Genomic DNA, 17,597 nt, shown 5'->3' on the forward strand with positions numbered 1-17,597 from the left:
AATGATCAGAAAACTGACAAGGTGATTAGTATTTCAGAAGCTTGGCGCCTCTGCCTCTCTGTCTCTGTCTCCATCTGTCTCCCTCTCTCCCAGTCTGTGTCTCACTCTGTATCCCTGTCCATCTGTCTCTGTCCTTGTCCCTGTGTCTCTGTCTGTCTGTCTGTCTGTCTGTCTGTCTGTCTGTCTGTCTCTCCAATTCTAGGGTAGGAGAAATCAGGACTGGCCACAGGTGAACCAAGTTGAGGGAGGGGGAGGGTTAGCACAGGCCCTGGCAGGCAGTAACCTGGGACAAGTAGGTGCATTGTAGCTGGGGTGGGCGGGACAGTCCAGCCAGGAACTGGGTCTTTTTGGTGATCAAGCAGCGCCACCTGGTGGTCTCTATTGGTAACACCAGGAGAGAGAATTGGGGTGATCTCCCTGAGCGTACACACTGAGGTGAGGGGAGGCAGGCTCTGAACTGCGAGGGTTTGGGGAGCACATGAAGGAGCGAGCAAGACATGAGTGGTCCAACTGAGGCTCTTTTTGGGGAAGAGCCAGGTGTGTGGGGAGAATCTGCCCCGGAGCCAGAGTCCTGGGGCTCCAACACCTCCAGCCACCCTGGGGGTCCACAGTAGGCCACATGAACCACCATGGTTGGGGAGGAGCTTGCATCTCTGCTCTGTGTCCGGACACGCTTTTCCTTTCTGTACGTGCCTGTTTTCGTGGTCTCTTATCCTCTGCAGGCCTCCAGGCCCCCTAGGCCAGGATGACCTAGGTGGGGTGAAGGAGGCCTGGTCCTTCCTACGTGAGGCCGAAAACAGTGGCATAGCTGGGGGAAGGTGCAGGGGCGAGAGTCACAGTGGTCCATCCCAGGCAGCACACTTTTGGCAATTTTGTAACAATTGACTCCATTTTAACACCGAGAAGATTTGTGGAAAGGTGGTGAACTGAAGGACCGCACCGATGGAGAGCAGCGAGTTGCAGGATAGCCACGAGGTGAAGGACGGCCACGAGGTGAAGGACGGCCATGAGGTGAAGGACAGCCACGAATTAAAGGACGGCCACAAGGTGAAGGACAGCCACGAATTAAAGGACGGCCACAAGGTGAAGGACAGCCACGAGTTAAAGGAAGACCAGAAGCTGCAGTAATTCTAACGATGGGGCGGCGGCCTCGGCTGGGAGGCAGGGACCACCCCCTAGACAGCTTGCTAGTACTCAGCTGGGTGTTCTCTGTCAGGGCCCTCTGCAGAACCACCCCTGGCTTCTCTCGCCTCCCGCGCTGCCGGCCCATTACGTAGTAAATGACGGGCCTGGAAGTGCTGTCAATGCAGGCCAGGAAGGTGGCCAGAGGGAGGAACATGGGCATCAGGAAGTTTATGATAGGTCGCAGGCTCCAATAGAGGACGAAGGGCAGGCGACAGACGAAGACCAGGGACCCCGTTGTCTTGACAACACGGTAGAACTTGGGAAACTTGCGCAGTCGGCAGCAGCTCAGCCAGAGGAGGGTCATGCTGGCCCCACTCGCTGTGATCATGAGGGTCACCAGCCAGGCGACGCTGGCCATGTGGTAACGGAGGCAGGCCACCAGGCGAAAGCTGTCTTGCAGCATGCCACAGGCCCTGGCGGTCGTTAGCACAGCCACCACGGTCATCACCCAGACTATGGCGCAAATGATAATCGAGGTCCACTTGGGACGGTTGCACCTGCAGCAGGAGGTGAAGGCGAAGGAGATGCAGCACTCGCTGCAGAAGACGGTCTGTAGCCAGAGCCCCGCTGTGAACCACAGGAAGGTAACCACGAAGAAAATCGTGCTCTGGGAGTTGCCCAGCACCACATGGCTGATGCAGAAGCCTGCCTGGCAGCAGAGGAACAGGAAGTCGGCGGCGGCCAGGTTCAGTAGATAGGTGTTGAGCGCACGCTTCCTGATGCGGAAGCCCAGGTACCAGAGCACCAGTCCGTTGCCTGCCGCCCCCAGGAGCGACACAGCCAGAGTAAGGTAGATGATAATTTGGCTGAGGCTACCCAGGTAGCTTGGGAGCTTAAACATGTTGAGCATGTCGAAGCCAAACGCATTGAAGCCGAAGATGTTGAAGCCGAACATGTCGAAGTTAAACAAGTCAAGGCCAAACATCTTGGCTGGCTCTGAGGCACAGGAAGGATCCTGCAGAGGGGGACAGGTACTGCTCAGTGGTTGTCCTGAGGCTGTTGTGCACCCCCCTCCCAGCTCCGCGTGACTTCAGTCGGTGCTCAGCCAGCTGGTCTCCCAGTCACACATGCCCAGTGCCTGTCATACCTGCAGGTGGCCAACCCTGACTTCCTCCTGCTGGGCAGAAAAATGTCCCTTCCCGGTGAGGCATATGCAGAGCCCACCCTGTACTGCATAACTGTAGACAAAGAGGACACACAATGGGGCTCCCCCTTCTCTCTTATTAGGGACCCCACAGGGAGTCCTGAGGCCTGGAACATTCTCTTGCTAAGGCCTCCTACTCCAAAGGGTCTCTGGCTGAGGAGCACCTGGTGGTGATCCCCCAGAGCACACCGCCCTGCAGTGGGGACAGCTTTGGGACCTCCGGAGGAGTAGCAAGGTATAATGGTAGGGCTGGGAGGTGGAGGGCCCACCCCCCGGCCTGCATCAGGGGTCATAGAGGGAAAACAACTCCAAAGGTCTCTCTGAAGCCTTTGATGACCACCTACAGGGCCTGGGGTCTTCTCGGGGAAAAAGACAGGAGTGTTTGTGGCTGGCTAGAGTGACCCAGGTGTGGGCTTGCCCAGAATGTCCTCAGAGCAGGAAGGAAGGTCTCAGGGCAGCCCCTCCCTGTTCTGCCTCCACTCCACCCCACAGCATCCACAGTGGTCCCTGTTTCAGCCCTGGGGACATGACTGGGGGGGGATAAGGATTTAGGCTGGAGAAGGGGGTGTTTCTAGGAGGCGGCAGGGTGGGGGGAGCTGTGGGAGAGAAGTGGGAAGACAGATGGAGACAGAGGCAGAAAGACAGACACAAAGGAGAGAGACACAGAGGGCACGAAGACAGAGAGAAGAGAACCTCTTGTGGCCTTCGCCTGCTCCTGGGCACACTTTGGCATGGACTCTGTGCCCCACCCGGACCACTCTCCCACCTCCCCACTCACCTGGGTGCACCCCTCCTAGTGCTCCGCTTCCTGTCACGCTCTTGGACCCCCTGTAGCCTCCCTGTCCCTTGGACCACCCTACCTCACACCATGCATCCTCCCCTACCACCCACATGGAGACCAGGCCCCACTCTTGAGCTCTGACACCAGAATCAGAGAGTAGGACCTCGGGGCCTAGGAGTCAGGAACCTGGGTCCACTCTGGCGTCCTGGTGGTGACATGCGGTAAGACTCTACCCCTCTCTGGTCTCAGTTTCCTTGAGGTGCACCAAGGGAAACTGCACTCCTGCTCATTTAACTGGTGGGGTCAAGGCCAATGCAGAGCAGGGCTTATGGGGGGGCACCTCTCTAGATGAGGTGCTGAGGGGAGGCACAAGAAGGGTGCCAGCATGGGGTATGGTCATTGTCATCCAAAAGCCTGGCATCTCCCACAGACCCAGAGCTGTCATCAGTGTTTACCTCCCTCCTGCCCCCTCCGCCACCTCCCAGAAGAAACCTCCAGCCCTAGTGCACTGCTGAGAGCAGGGCCCGGAAAAGGGAACTGCAGGGAATGGGGGAACGCATCTTACCTTGGAGCAGGTGGAGGAATGAGTCTCTTTTCTTGCTGATCACTTGCTGGTAGTGGCTATCTTCAGCTGTCTTGGCCCACACTCCCTGCCTGGGAACTCCTCCCAGGCCCTAAATCCCCTCCTGTCCTCTGGGACCTGACTGGCTGGATTCAGGACGCCCAGTCACTTCGTGGGAAGTAGGAGGGTGTAGTGGTCATTCACAGGACTCTTTGGAGAGAGCTCAGATGGGCTGTGCGTGTGGGCGGTCCTTCCCTCCTCCTGGCCACCGGAGAGGGGAAATGGAAGACCAGCATGTGAGTGGGTTGGAGCAGCCAGTGTCCGTGTGTGAGGACAGCCCCCGGGGTACTTAAGACAAGAGAGAGGCAGACAGAGGCAGGACTACACCAAACACAACTGACCGACGACTTACTGGCAGAAGTGTGGTCCTGCACAGCAGCAAGAGCAGTTGGATGTCTATTACTTGGGTCACAAAGAAGAGCATATTTGTAGCTTAGAAAACGTGACTTCATCTTGCCTGGAATGTATCTGATTTATCTTAAGATAATATCAGAGACTCAGGCTCATCCCTGGAGCCAGAAGCCTGTCATAAAGCTTCACATACCACCCTTCTGGCTTAGTGTATTATAGTTGGCCAGGAAAATATGCAGGAAAACCCAACAAGGGCTATTCTGAGGCAACCATGGCTGTTTCTCAGGATGGCTGTTGCTGTATGTGGCTGAATCCCTATGTCCCTCACTTGTGAGGTCACTTGTCCGGCTGGGAAGCAGCGTCCACAGCAACAAACCAACTTGGGATGGCCGGGAACCTGTTTGTTCCCCATAGCCACTGGGTCCTGTTTGGTGCAGACCCATGAATACCAGGCTACCTCATCCATTGGTGCAAACCCATCCTTGCCTTCAACACGCTGTACGTTGCCACACCAAGCACTTGGTGAGGAGCCCTGGATCTAAGGAAATTGAGGTCAGCGTCCTTGGCATAGTTAGCTCATTCCCAACACAGTAATGCTGGCTGGCTTGAGTGCCTGCACTTGGGGTTATCCATACGCATCTGGCTCAGATACGCTCATGTCTCCCATTATGCCAGTGCTTGGTGTCTTGGTGTCTTTGTCCCAGAAGTTTAGCAGAATTCCACACAGACTGTTCCACGGTGGCCTAGGTAAATGGAGGGCCATGGCTGGAGTACTTGTCATTGGGAGACACTGTAACTGGCCACATGTCTGGTGTTTGGGATATGTGGCTTCCACCAAGACTCCAATATCTAGAACCTTTCAGCCTTGAGAGACCTACTACACTAGTCCAGATAAAATAGGGGGAAAAAATGCCCAGACACTCAAGTGCTGAGCATTTGTAGCACTTGGTGCTTTCTAGAGAAACAGATTTAATGCAAGCTATACAAGCATGTAAGAATTTCCAAGATTGGCTTACAAGGGCTGACCCCAGAGCTGGGTGTGGAGAAGTCCAAAGGGTCTGCTATGCATCGGAGACTTGAAGGATCCAGTTGAAAGCTCACTGTTGTGTCCCCTAGGAGTCCGGATCAGGAGCACAAAGGGTCTGTGATGAAGAGGCTGCGCTGTAAGCCAGTTGACACCATCTGAGGTGAAGGTGAGGACCCGGAACTTCTCTGTAGAAACAGAAGGGAGCCTTCTTCTTCGTTTCCCTTTTATGCGATTCAAGTGCCAAACCTACCTAGGCTCGTCTTCTATTTTCATTAAATCCCCTCAGCCACACCCAGAACTATGCTGATCCAGTTTAGCTGGGCGTGTCTTACCCAAGTTGACTAATCAGCTCCCTATCACAGCGTGGCGCACCCCACTCCCCCCAAGAGACGGATCTGTGGCAAGAGAACTTTGGTTTTATGAGCAATAAAGGAGACCACAGGCTCAGTAGAAGTCCAGGATGAGGGGCAAAACTCCAAATCTTTGCTGAGAACCTGTCACTGTAAATCTGTACCATTCAGGAAAACAATCTGGAGGCAGCATCTCTGACAGACGACCCAGCATCGTAGCTGGGGACTGGACGCTGGGCTCGTTAACTCGCTGCATAACAGCAGGGTCCATAAGGAGCCCCTAATGTGAGTGGTGAAATTCATGCCCACCTAGAAGGGCCCTCCAGTGTTCTGAGAGAGTCCCTTCAGCCCACTCAAGGAAGAAGGTCCAGAGTTCCACAGAATCAATGCTGACTGAGTTATAGGCTTCTTCACACTGTGGGAAGGACAAGACCCCGAGCCCCACTGAAACACCCCCCTCCCCTGGATTTAATGCTTGTGTGGTAACCTCGTTGTTTTCTGCCTGTGCATCATTGACAACAAAACATCACCTGGTTGCACAGCTGGGACGCAACGGCCTTCGGGCAGGCCTGGAGCCCCAGGCCCTCATAAAGGGCCGGCAGGCTCGCTGGCCCTGTGGGTGTTGACATTTCTCAAAACACCTCTGTGGAGTTCAGAGAAACCAGCTGAGGCAGCCTTGTCAATAGGGCCGACATCTGCTGCTCTAATAAGCTGTTCTCCCTCTCCACCCACCCAGCCTGCCAGTTACATGGCTGGGAAGGGTGCCATCCTGTGCTTGAACCCAATCCCGGATGGTGAGTCTGGTGGAATGCACGCCTGACCACTCACTGTCCACCTGTGCGGGTGCCCCTATACCACCCTGAGCTTCTCAAGGCCTTTGGTCATGGCAGTTTCAATAGCTCTCTCTCCCTGGGAAAGGTCACTAGGCAGGCCACTGTCCAGTGACCATGGGCCATTTGCAGTGTGAAATCCAGTACACTGCCACGTGGTCAGAATGGACCACCAGCAGCCAGGAACTCACAGTCACGGTCACCACTAGCCACGCCGCTCCGAGCTCTGCCCACGGTTGCTCAGATCCCCTCTCCTCTCAAGCCAGGTGGTGTTGGTGTCTTCTGGGGTTGTAGCAGCAAGCCAGACACTCAGGCTCCCTGCTGACCCTGTGTGTTTGTCTACCTGGCTTTTGGAAGTGTGGCCTCCACACTGACCAACCAAGGTTTGGAGCATTCTCATAGGTACTGGGCTCGCCCCAGCCCCAGCTCAACTGTATCGTGTTCTGTGTTATGTGGATGGAGGCTGGTGGGACAGGCCATTCTCCCACCCTTCTTGATACACCACTAAAGCCCTCAGTGCACTGTCAATCTGATGGGGAACATCTATTCTCAACTCCTTCTAGAGCTCTCACCACATCCCTAGAGGTGTCTCTAACCCTTGCCCTTCTTACCAGAGAGCCCAGTGCAGGCCACCTCCTATGCCAGTGATGTCTAGCTGCAGAGGTGTCCAGAGCCTGCACCTGGCTGTCATAGTCTTTGCTTTCTCCCATGCTTCCCACTGGGGAGTGTCCCCATCTCTTGTGGAGCCTTGTCCATCAGCTGGGATGGCCGGAATGGGCTCTGAGTGAGAGAAATGGAAGCTCCCGGTGAGCCAGGAGCCCTACATCCAGTGCATCCTGCCCCATAGAGGGGACAGAGTAAGTATGAACGTGTTTTCGCACTATTCCTAGAATAAAATAGGTCTCACCTGACCAGACCCTTGAGAGGAGACTCACAGGTATCCAGGGCCTTGGGCTTTGTTGTGTGGACTGCCACTCCCTTGTCACAGGCCAGTGCACTATCATCCTATTAGATCTCATCACTGAGTGTCATGCCGTCTACACAGTGGAGCTAGGTCGTGTCAGGAGGGAATGAGAGTGTTGTGGGCCCCAGGCACCCTACTGTGACAGATAGGATGGTAGGTAAAGGGTCCCAAAGAGTGTCCACAGTCTCCCTTCTGTGTCAAGGTCAGCTGGTCTTGCAAGTCCAGCCGTAATGGGAGGCTGAGAAGATGCGAGCCATCTAGAGCAACAAGCCCAGAGCTTGGAGGAGGATGCTGCTTCTGGGACCTGCGTCACATCAGCCTCTGCAACATGGTTAGGAGGGGTCACCTTACTTAATTTCCCAAAGGGGATCTTCTTCAAGTTCCACCTGGCTTGGCTTTTGGCCAGACAGGGTTATTGAGGATGTAGTGGGCAGGTTAAAAAGTCCCAACTCCTTAATTCTTCTTCAATTCTTCTGTATGTGGTACAGGGTCTCACTATGCAAGTTGGACTCATAGTGATCTTCCTATCTTCAGCTTCCTCGGTGCTGGGATTATAGGTGTGCACCACTACACATGGTCTCAGGGGCCAGCTTAGCATGCCCGAGGCCGGGGCCAGTGCAGCATGCATTACTGGGGTCCTCTTAATTCCCGCATGTACACCTGGAGCCTGCGCTGCCAGGGGCAGTGCCATTGTTCCCTGTGAGCCCTTCTCCATCAGGCCAGAACCTAAGGGGCTGGCTTCCTTTTCACACACAACTTTACTAGCCGAACTTGCAGTCCCACCTTCCTTCGGTGGTCTGTAATGTCTTTCCTAGTGGAATGCCCATCCCCAAGATGTTCTTAGAGGCCAGATCAACACCAAATATGGAAGAGAGGGCCTTCTCCCAACTCCTAGATTCAATAACCCTTGTTTCACTTTTCTGATCTCATTCCGTCCCTATCAGTTAACTGGCCAAGTCCCCAGAACGTACACTGGAGTGCTGCAATCAGTGTGGAGTCAACACCAGCTCTACCAGGGCGATGGTCTTTTCCTTATCCTTGGAGGACTGGTGAGGCCTCTGGCTGCCCCCGCTACCCTAACTCTGTGATCACCTTCATCTAACCCTTAACTGCATGGACTGGTTTGGGGTGGGGGGAGCCCACTTAAAGCAGCCAGCAATGCCAGCGCATGGGGATTCCTGCTGTTCCCCAGAATGTACAATACCTCTGTTTCTCTCTGGGTGTCAGCCCAAAGCCAACCACACCACACTTGCTTTCTACTTGTCTTACTCCATCTTATTTGTTTTCTCCTATTTTTGTTTGCCTTTCTGTCTGCTTTGTGACAACTACTACCTTGTTCCGGCCAGATCAGCAGGAGCTCCTCCTGCTCACAAATGTCCTGAGGACATGGTCCTTCAGGGCACTTCTTAATAGTTAGTTTTTCATTCTATCCATGCAGATGGCTTTGGGACCTTGAATCACCTGTGGGTAAGTGACCTGTCACATGCATGCGTGCTCAACTCTGGCAGAACTCCCTGCGCTTCCTTTGTGCTCTTTCATGGGGTTCCTGGCCTGGCAGATGCCCTTGTTGGGCCACACTTCTTTCAGGCTTAACGTGATCCAGCATATGAGGCAATGGTTTCCTTGGATCTGGCTGGTAGGTGGGTGCAATGTCAAGGCCAGGTGAAAGGGAATAGTACTTATCTTCTCAGCTTCAGTTACCACCAGAAAAATGGCATCCCACCCACGTCCTTGGGTCTCACCAGTCAGGCAGTCGGACCCTCACAAGGTCCCGCAATATCCACCAACTCTGTAGCAGTAAAAACTCAAGCAGTCTGTCCTGCTGTGCCTTTGCTTTGCATTGTGTTGATGGTGGAATGAAAAGGCTGGGTTCACGGGCCCATCCTCTACCACTACAATTTCAGGGCTTTCTTCATCCCCTTTCCCAAGGATTCCCATTCTCTGCGTCTCCTTTGGATCTTTCAGCTTTCCCTCCCCCACAGAACTGCACATCCAGGTGTTGAACCCTGTGCCTTACTTTTCCAAATCTCAGCTGGCTTAGAGGTAGACAAAGAGCTAGAGAGACCTAACTCTCTTTCAGTCTAGCTGCCCACGGCAAAGGCGCTCCCTCCGCAAGGCACAAGGCAGCATTTCCTGGTCCGTCGGGTAAGAGGCAGTTAGCAAAGAGCAGATCTGAACGCAGTGATTTCAGGGAGTCCTGGTACTCACATCGTGGGAGGCAAGCATTCAGCATATAACCAGCCCTTCCCACAAGGACTTAGGAGGTCATGTCATGACTTTCCCTGAAGACGCTTCCTTCCCCTTCTGTTTGTTAGGTTTCCCAGCTGGCTTGTCAGTTGCTCTGGAGCAGCCCAAGCCTCGTGTTATCTTACCCAAGTCCAAGGTGCTGTGAGGCCAAAGAAAGAGAGGCAGATGGGGCCAGGGTTGCACAGAGTAAAATTTATTGGGTCTTTACTGACAGAAGCACGGTCCTATGTGACAGCAAGACCAATTGGATGCCTGCAAGGTGGGTCAGAAAGAGGAGCATCTTAATGGCCAGGACAAAAGCAATTTCATCCTGGATGGAATGTACCCTTTCTTAAGATAATATGGAAGAATTGGGCACATCTCTGCAAAGGACCCAGTTGCAAAGCTCTGTGTATCAGCCTTATGGTCGTGTGTGTTATAGTTTGCTTGGAAAAATATGCAGGAAATGCGACTGGAGTCACCCAGGACAGACATGATGCTTACAGCGCAACGTGGATGCAGTCATGTCAAGCTGGATCCAGGCCTGTTAGGCCCCTGTTGCAGTCAGGGTTTACAAGAGAAAGGACTTAATACAGGACACATAATTTATGGGATTATTTTTTAACTGTTAATGCAAAAAGACCAAGGCAATAGAGTATGGGAGAGCACTAGAGACCCAAAGAATCCAGCTGAGGGTCTGGATCCTAAAATTATGTCCTGCATGAATCCAGCTGAAGACCTAGAGCCCATGGGGATGTCTCATTCAAGTCTGTATCAAGGATCTGTACCTGGCAAGGCCCAAAGGTGAGTGATGGAAGCTAGAAAGTCTATACCAGTGGGATGTAGGATCTGCCCTGGAGTCAGGAAGCAATGTGAGACCAGAGCTCCCTTAAAAAGTACCACAGCCATCCTCAGCGACAGCTAGGTCACAAGCTCCTCTAATGATGAGAACAGCTGAGTTCATACCAGGAGAGCCAGCGAGGCAAAATCTTCTTCAGGAGAATCAACAGCAAACCCTCTTCCCCTCCCGTTCTCCTTTTGTGCTGTTGGCAGCAATCCTCAGGTGGGCCTTCTGCACCCAGCCCCACACTGACTCCCTTCAGCTGGCTGAAAGGTGACAGGCTGGCCCTTAGTTCATCCTGCCCAGCCCCTGACCTCACTGCACCTGGGTTATGCAGGAGAGGGGGCAGCCCGGGGACTCTGTCATTGGGTGCTGGACCATACTGCCGACTGCTCTACAGATGTCAGGCAGCTCTTAGCATCCTTTGGGGTCTACAGAGGTCCTTGTGAACCAGCAACTATAGGTACAGACCTGGAAGGGGCTCTGGGCTGACGTTTCTGTCTGTGTGGCCTTGAGAAAATACCCTAACCTCTCTGTGCCTCAGTTTCTTGTCTTCTCATTGAATGGACCACCTAGGACAGCTCAGGGTCTGGGTACAGACCTGAGTACAGGAGCTGCTGACTCCGGGCTTTTCTCACAATGAGTCAGGACTTGTGGGGACATTCTTCTAGCCCCACCCCTGCCAGAGCCCCCCCAGCTGTGTGTCTGCCTGCACGGATCAGGGATCTCAGCCCTGGATGGATGCTCTGCCAAATTTTCTTCTGCAGAATGATGTAACTAGACACTCTCTAGGTAAGACCTTGGCTGCTGACCTGGAATACACAGAGCATTGTGCTCAGCACATCAGGAATCATATCCGAAAAGGTGCTGTTTGCCCTAATAGTTCTCAATGAAATTTGGCTTTGGAAATAATTTCTGCCACACAAATCCTCAGCCACTGCCAGGTAGTGTATTCATTTTCTGCATGGCCTGCTGGTCTAGGTTGAGCCCACCCCACCCCCTACCTCCCATCCCCCCCACTTCCCATTCCTCTCCCCCCACCACTTGACTTTTAAATGCCAAATTTTCAAGGCCCATCCTCGTGCTCGTCCTCGTCCTCGGGTGGCCCAGGGCCTCCTCACCTGCCCCCCTCCTGATAGGTGCACCCAGGTGCTGTCGCTCCCAACAATCCTTGCCCCCCACCTGCCTGGGTGTGGCTTCATCTCTGGGCCTCCTCTCCAGCTCTCCCCAAGCACAGGTGTGAGTGCCTTCAAGCTGTTCTTGGGCCACTGGAACAGGGGTGGACCCAAAGCTTGGAGCTGTCGCATCTAAACACAAATGTGCAGGATGCTGTGGGAAAGCTGAGGCCAGTCAGGAGTCAGAGGTAGGAACTTGGGCTGGAGAAGGGTTTGTGGTTTTTATAGGAAGGGATGGTGGGAGGATAAGGACTCAGGATTGGTCAGTTTGAATGGTCTTCGGGCTCTGAGGCCCAGTGGAGCTGTCTCTGGTATTTGGTACTTGCCCAGGAGGAATGAAGTTAGGATCAGAGTGCTCAGAGTCCTGATAAAGGGGTGCAGAGGCAGGAAGACGTGGCTTACTACTCTAAGAGGTGGCTTGGTGTGTGTGTCCCTCCCTCCAGTCAGTGAAGTCCCAAGGAAAAGAGCACCAAGAATGGCTGAAGACAAACACTCAGCTGACACAGGGAGGAGGAGCTGTTGAGACCAAACTGGCCCGAGGCCAACTCTCTCCAACTTCCTCCTTCCTGAATGAAGGTCTTACTGGGCCGAGAGCAGGGACTGTAAGAGCTGGCTGCTTCCTCCTCCCCCTCCTCCTCCTCCTCTTCCTCCTCCTCCTCCTCCTTCTCCAGCTCCTTCTCCTCCTCCTCCTCCTCCTCCTCCTCCTCCTCCAGGGTCCCGACACCTCCAGGGTGGGATTCCTTCAGGCCATCCCTGACTCCTGATGCTGCAGGTCACCACAGAAGCAATGTGACATCTCGCATGCTACACCTGTGAGCTGCTGCCCAATGCGGAGTAAGCTCAACTCCTGTTGGCTTCTGGCATTCATGTGACCCCAGCCTTGAAGGAAAAACACTCCATCATCAAATTAACTGAGACTGACTGAGTCTAGAGGCCACACACTGGTTGCTGGGGAAGGAGGAGGGCCAAGCAGAGACCCTCAATGCACACAGGCTCTAAGAGTGGCCTCCCCGAAGCCTGGGAAGTGCAGGTGGGACTCAGGGTCCGGGCTTCAATGCTCTAGGGGGCTGAAAGAATAACACAGCTCATGACAACACAAGACAAGCTGAGGTCACATGTCAGGCTGACAGGTCAGCTCTAATTTTCAACTTCTATGATCAGGAAGTAGCTGAGGAGAGAGCGAGGCCTCCGCAGTGAAAGCAGGACCAGTAGAGGGATGATGCTCACACCTGCATCTGAGCCCAGCAGGGAGGGGAGGGAGCAGGGGCATCTTCCTGGGCCACTGGCTGCCAGGCCCTGTTCCCTGTCCTTGCAAACACAGGCCTAGAGCCCCAACAGCACTCCCTGCAGGGCTTGGGCAGGGAACCAGGGTTACAGAGGTGTTCTGGAATGTCTGGCTGCTCCAGCGGTGACATCCTCTTCCCAAGAACTCTGTCCTTCCAGAGTAGCCCCAGTGGACCCTGCGTCCTGAGGTAGTGTGTCAGGGTGGATTCTGGCCTGGCCTCGGACTGTTTCCTTCTTGGGGCCCAAGCCACCCAGATCTGGCTTTGTTTGAAAGCTCTGGAAGGGCTGCCTTGGAGTGGTTGGCCTCAGGGTCATGCAGGGTGGGGGCTGAGGTGGGACTGGCCAGAGCTCCAGGTGGGGTTCTGTTGGCTCTGAAAGCAGAAGAGGAGGTGTGGCTGGGTGAGGTGAGAGCTGGTACTGGCAGGGCAGGGGACATGGGGCCAAGGCTGAACTGGCCTGGCCGGAGCCTGGAGGCTCAGCTTTGGACCTGACCGATGTTCACCTGGTCCCAGTCCCCAACAAACTGCCAGATCTCAAGGCAGGGTTTGAGCAGACTCTATGCAGAATTTGGCCTTGAGGCCACAAGCCCACTGCCACACCCATGATGGGGTCAGGGCAGTGGGCTCTTCCCTGGAGACCTTAGAGGAGGCTGCAGTGTGAGCCACCCCATAGAAGGTACTCTGTTCACTAGGCCAGATGGGAGGAATTTAGAGCTGTCCCCAAATCCTTTGACGCTGAGGACAGGCTCTGTGTGTGTGTGTCCCAAGGCTTTCTATCTATTTGTACCTCAGATGAAGCAAAAGAGCCTCAGGAGGTAGGGTGAGGGCACCTGCATCAGCTTCTGTCCAGCAAGGTGGGGAGTGTGGGCAAGGGGTCCAGGGACTGACGTTTATGCACCGACAACTTCTCAATAGTCACGAGCTGCTACTGAACCCTTCCAACTCTCAGGGTTCTCATCTGTAGCATGGGACCCATTTCACATTACTAAAAGGACTTGCTGAGAGGAATGCCTAGGAGATCAGTTTGTGTTTTTCCTCCTCGGCCTTCCTGAGTCTAACAGAAGTGCGTGTCCGGAGCTAAGAGCATGGTTTGTGGGCAGGCAACTGCCCTTTCTATTTTCATTTCCCCAAAAGGATGATCCTGTCCTGGAGAGGGAGAAAGAGAGCCATGCAGGCTCTTGGGTTGCATGGGAAGGCGATAAGGTCCTTGGTGAGCCCAGTTCCCAGGATTCCTGAACCCAGACCTGCCAGGGATACGCACTGGGGCAAAGGCCACACTCAGCCCCACACTGCCTGCACAGGGTGTTCAGGGTAGAGCTGACTGCAGCATGCTGGGTAGGGGAGTTGTGACTCAAATTCAGAATGACAAGCTCCACCGTGGCGGAGACCCAATTATCTTCCTCTTCCTTCTTTTTTTTTTTTTTCTTTTGTCTTTTGAGATAGGATCTCACTGTGCAGCTCAGGCTGTCCTTGATCTCACTTTGTAGTGCAGGCTGGTCTCGAACTTGCAATGATCCTCCTGCCTCAGCCTCTCAAACGCTGGGATTATAGGTGTGCACCACCATGCTCAGCTAGAAGGGTTTTTGTTTTGTTTTTACCTTCCTTCCTGAGGTATGGAGTCAAAGGGGCCCCTTCCTAGGCACTTGGTCTAAGGTATAGGATTCACGCTGGACCTGGAGTGTTGTGACAAAATGAAGCTCTGTGGGGATTCGAAAGATGCTGGATTTGATGCAAACTGTTTTGCACATAAGAAATTGCTTGGCTGTCTTGTTTCACAGATGAGGAAGCAGAGGCAGAGGGAGATTGAGGAACTTGCCCACAGTGATGTGGAGGTGGCAGCAAGCCGGGCTGAGCACATGCAGGTGGGCTCTGACCCTTGCTCCCAGCTACCCATACCATGAGCAGAGATGCCTCGGTAGGTGGCTCTGGGTTCAGCACTGTGCCCCCGTCTGCACTTGAGCAGCTCTCCTGCCTGCTGTGGGAAAGCCTGCCACAGTAGAGGCATGGTGGGGAGAGACCCAGGTTCTCAAGTGCTAGGCCCTGTCCTGGAGGATGGGGCCGTGCTGCCAGCAGGTAGAATTGCTCCAGCTGTGGGCAGAACTGCTCTCAATGGCCTCTCTGCCCATGTAGCATGCTTCACCTTGGGGTCCAGGGAACCTCTGTGGTTGCCAGCTTTTCCAAAGCCCTGGACAAGTATGCAATGTGCAGGCCCCATCTCACAGCCTCGCCAGCAGCCCCATGGGCTCCTAATGTCCTGCCTCTGAGCCTTCTGTGCCTCCCCCTTCAAGGACATTTGAATGTGAAAGAATCTTTGCAGCCATGTGGGTGGAACCTCCAAGTGCCCCATCCACCCCAAGCCTTGTTCTGAGAGCCTGTTGAGGGCTCAGACGTCACCATTCTTCTACTTAAACTCCTAATGACAACATGGCCACAAGGATGCTGCTGGCCATTGTGGCTAGTGTGGGGCATTGGGCTTTGGGCAGCAGTGGAACCGATGGCATCCTGAGGGTCTACACTCACAGCCCTTCACAGGAGCCCAGGTGGATGTGGCTTGTCACCAGGCACTCTAACCACTGTGCCCCGGTAGCATGTGTCCTGTCTTGCAGCAATGAGTCTTGGCCTGCCGTGGCTCCTATTGGGATTCCCTTGGCTGCTGGTCCCTCACATCCTGGCCCAGGTGCCTTCTCTGTTCCTGGTCCCCAACAGGAGTCAGGCAGACTCTGATTGTAGGCTGTGGTTTGGGGGGTCTGGAAGACATTTTCTCCTGTGGCTCAGCCATTGAGGACTTCCTAAGCCAGCTTCCCATTTGGGGACCTTGGCAGCCTGTAGAAGAGGGAGGGGCAAGGGGAACTGAGGTGGGCCACTGTGCTCTGCAGGGGAGGTGCCCGCAGCCAGCAGGAGGGGAGGGAGGATGAGCTAGCGGAATCTGGCCTGGACTTGCTGCCTGGCTGGCAACCTATCTCTTCCCTGTCTCCTCTCTGCATCAAAGGACTATGTGTGTAACATAGCAGCTCTCACAGGTTCTGGAACACAAGACAGCACCCGGAGCTTTCCTCAGAGGACCTTCCTAGGCCCTCCAGAGACCTGGCCTCCAGTCTGGCCTTTCCAGAAACTTCCTGGGGACCTGGTGCATGGCAAAGGGAAAGGCATAAGGAGTGGGACCAGGTCATCAGCAAAGTCCTCTTTCCAAGTCCTCTGATCCCACTCTGGCTCCTCCCCCAGGACCCCCAGGCTGGAGCTCTGGTCAGCTCTTGCAGGGCCTAGGCAGTCACCTCCATGAGGCCCCTGTGGGAGGCCTCCCTCCTGGCTCCTAGCTCAGCTTCGTCCCCCAGCGCCCGCTGGAGCACCAGCCGGAAGGGCTCCCGCAAACCCTGGCCACGAGCACTACCCAGACAGAAGTAGATGACGGGCTTGGCTGCACTGTGCATGCCAGCCGTGAGAAAGCTGAGGTGGTAGAAGTAGTGAGGGATGTGCCAGTGCAGGTTCCGGGACAGCCAGTAGATGCCAAAAGGCAGGCCGCAGAAGAGGAAGAGCAGGACGGTCAGGAGGACCAGGGCAGGGAAGCCACGGGGTTGGTGCCGCTGAGGCCCGTGCTCCATCCGCAGCAGGAGGAACAGGCTGGACACGCACATGGCGCAGCACAGCACAGCCAGCAGGGCTGCCAGCACCACCCACAGTGTCCAGCACAGGCGGCTGCTGGACTCCCCAAGGAAGAGGGTGCAGGCCCCCGTAAGCATCAGGTCCAGGAGCAGGCAGAGCGCCCAGATGAGCGCACACACGCAGGTGGTCAGGTGGCGCGGGCGGCGGCACAGGTACCAGGCGGGGAAGAACGTGGCCAGGCACTGCTCCGTGCTGATGGCCGCCAGCAGGCTCAGGCTTACGATGTAGCAGAGGAACCTGAGCGTGGCCAGGCTGGTCTGGATGAAGCTCGGGAAGTCCACCTGGCCAGGCAGCAGGTCGGAGACCACAGCCACCATGTGGCAGCCGAGGAAGATAAGGTCTGCGCAGGCCACGTCCAGGAGGTAGATGGAGAAGGGGTTCTGGTAGGCGTTGCAGCTGAGCAGCCAGAGGACCACGCCATTGCCCAGCAGTCCGCCCAGGCTGAGGAGCTCAGTGAGGGACAGGATGGCTAGGTTGAAGGCCACGTCCTCCTGGACACTGGTGGAAGAGCCCTCGTGCTTCGGGGCTTCTTTCAGCTCCATCATCAGCTGAGTGCGAAGTTGGTGGGCAGCTGGGAGGCTGAGGGCTGGCAGGGCCCCTTCCTGTGTCAGCACCCCTGCAGTGACAATGACATCAGAGTTGTAAGCCCAAGAACCTGTGCTCTTACCCTGCCCACTTCTGAGGAAAAGGGGAATCAGGGGTTGGAGCATATGGGGTGTCTACTGCAGGAGGCACCCTTCTTGTTTCCACTTCGGTCACCTGACTGCCCTGCTCCCTGACATGCTAAGGAATACAAAGCTCCCAAGCTATCATCCAGGCAAGTCCCAGCAGGCCAAGCAGACGTTGCCTGGGAGGTGTGGGGATGGGGGCTGAGACCTTTGTGGCTCCTGCAGGTTCATGAGTTGGGTCTCCTTTGAAAGGGGAGGCAGTGCTGTGCCCAGTGAGTGGAGTGACCCTAGAGGGACAACTTGTCATCATCTTAAGCAGCTTGTAATTTGTCCAGGACGTCCTTTGACATTCTGAGTGGGGTTGTGACCAGTGGGCCCTGGGTCCCCCAGCCTGAGTACTCTGGGGTCCTAGAACCCCTTCTCATTCCCCTTGGCCCTTGACAGAACTCCAAGCCTCTCACACCTTGGGAGACTCCCTCTTCCCTACCTG

The 17,597-nt window shown here is 55.0% G+C and overlaps 2 protein-coding genes across 2 annotated transcripts; both read right to left on the minus strand.

The window, feature by feature from the left end:
- Positions 1–1,130: 1,130 nt before the first annotated feature.
- Mrgprg (MAS related GPR family member G) lies at positions 1,131–2,110 on the minus strand. The gene is made up of 2 exons (XM_012513781.1): positions 1,274–2,110; positions 1,131–1,154 (listed from the first exon to the last, which is right to left on the minus strand). Exons 1-2 carry the CDS (start codon positions 2,108–2,110, stop codon positions 1,131–1,133), a joined length of 861 nt encoding a protein of 286 aa, XP_012369235.1.
- A 13,589-nt stretch (positions 2,111–15,699) lies between these two features.
- On the minus strand, positions 15,700–16,984 carry Mrgpre (MAS related GPR family member E). Its single transcript, XM_004627328.2, has one exon. It carries the CDS (start codon positions 16,982–16,984, stop codon positions 16,040–16,042), a length of 945 nt encoding a protein of 314 aa, XP_004627385.1. The 3' UTR covers positions 15,700–16,039.
- Between the last annotated feature and the right edge of the window lie 613 nt (positions 16,985–17,597).

Source organism: Octodon degus, unplaced genomic scaffold, assembly GCF_000260255.1.
Source record: "Octodon degus isolate 3935 unplaced genomic scaffold, OctDeg1.0 scaffold00018, whole genome shotgun sequence".
Lineage (NCBI taxonomy): Eukaryota > Metazoa > Chordata > Mammalia > Rodentia > Octodontidae > Octodon > Octodon degus.

Excerpts from the sequence above, each read along its gene's own strand:
- Mrgprg (XM_012513781.1), bottom strand. The coding sequence starts at position 2,110 with ATGTTTGGCCTTGACTTGTTTAACTTCGACATGTTCGGCTTCAACATC. Across the intron at positions 1,155-1,273 it reads CCAGGCCCGTCATTTACTAC|CCGAGGCCGCCGCCCCATCG; the intron begins GTAATGGGCCGG and ends CCTGCCTCCCAG.
- Mrgpre (XM_004627328.2), bottom strand. The coding sequence starts at position 16,984 with ATGATGGAGCTGAAAGAAGCCCCGAAGCACGAGGGCTCTTCCACCAGT.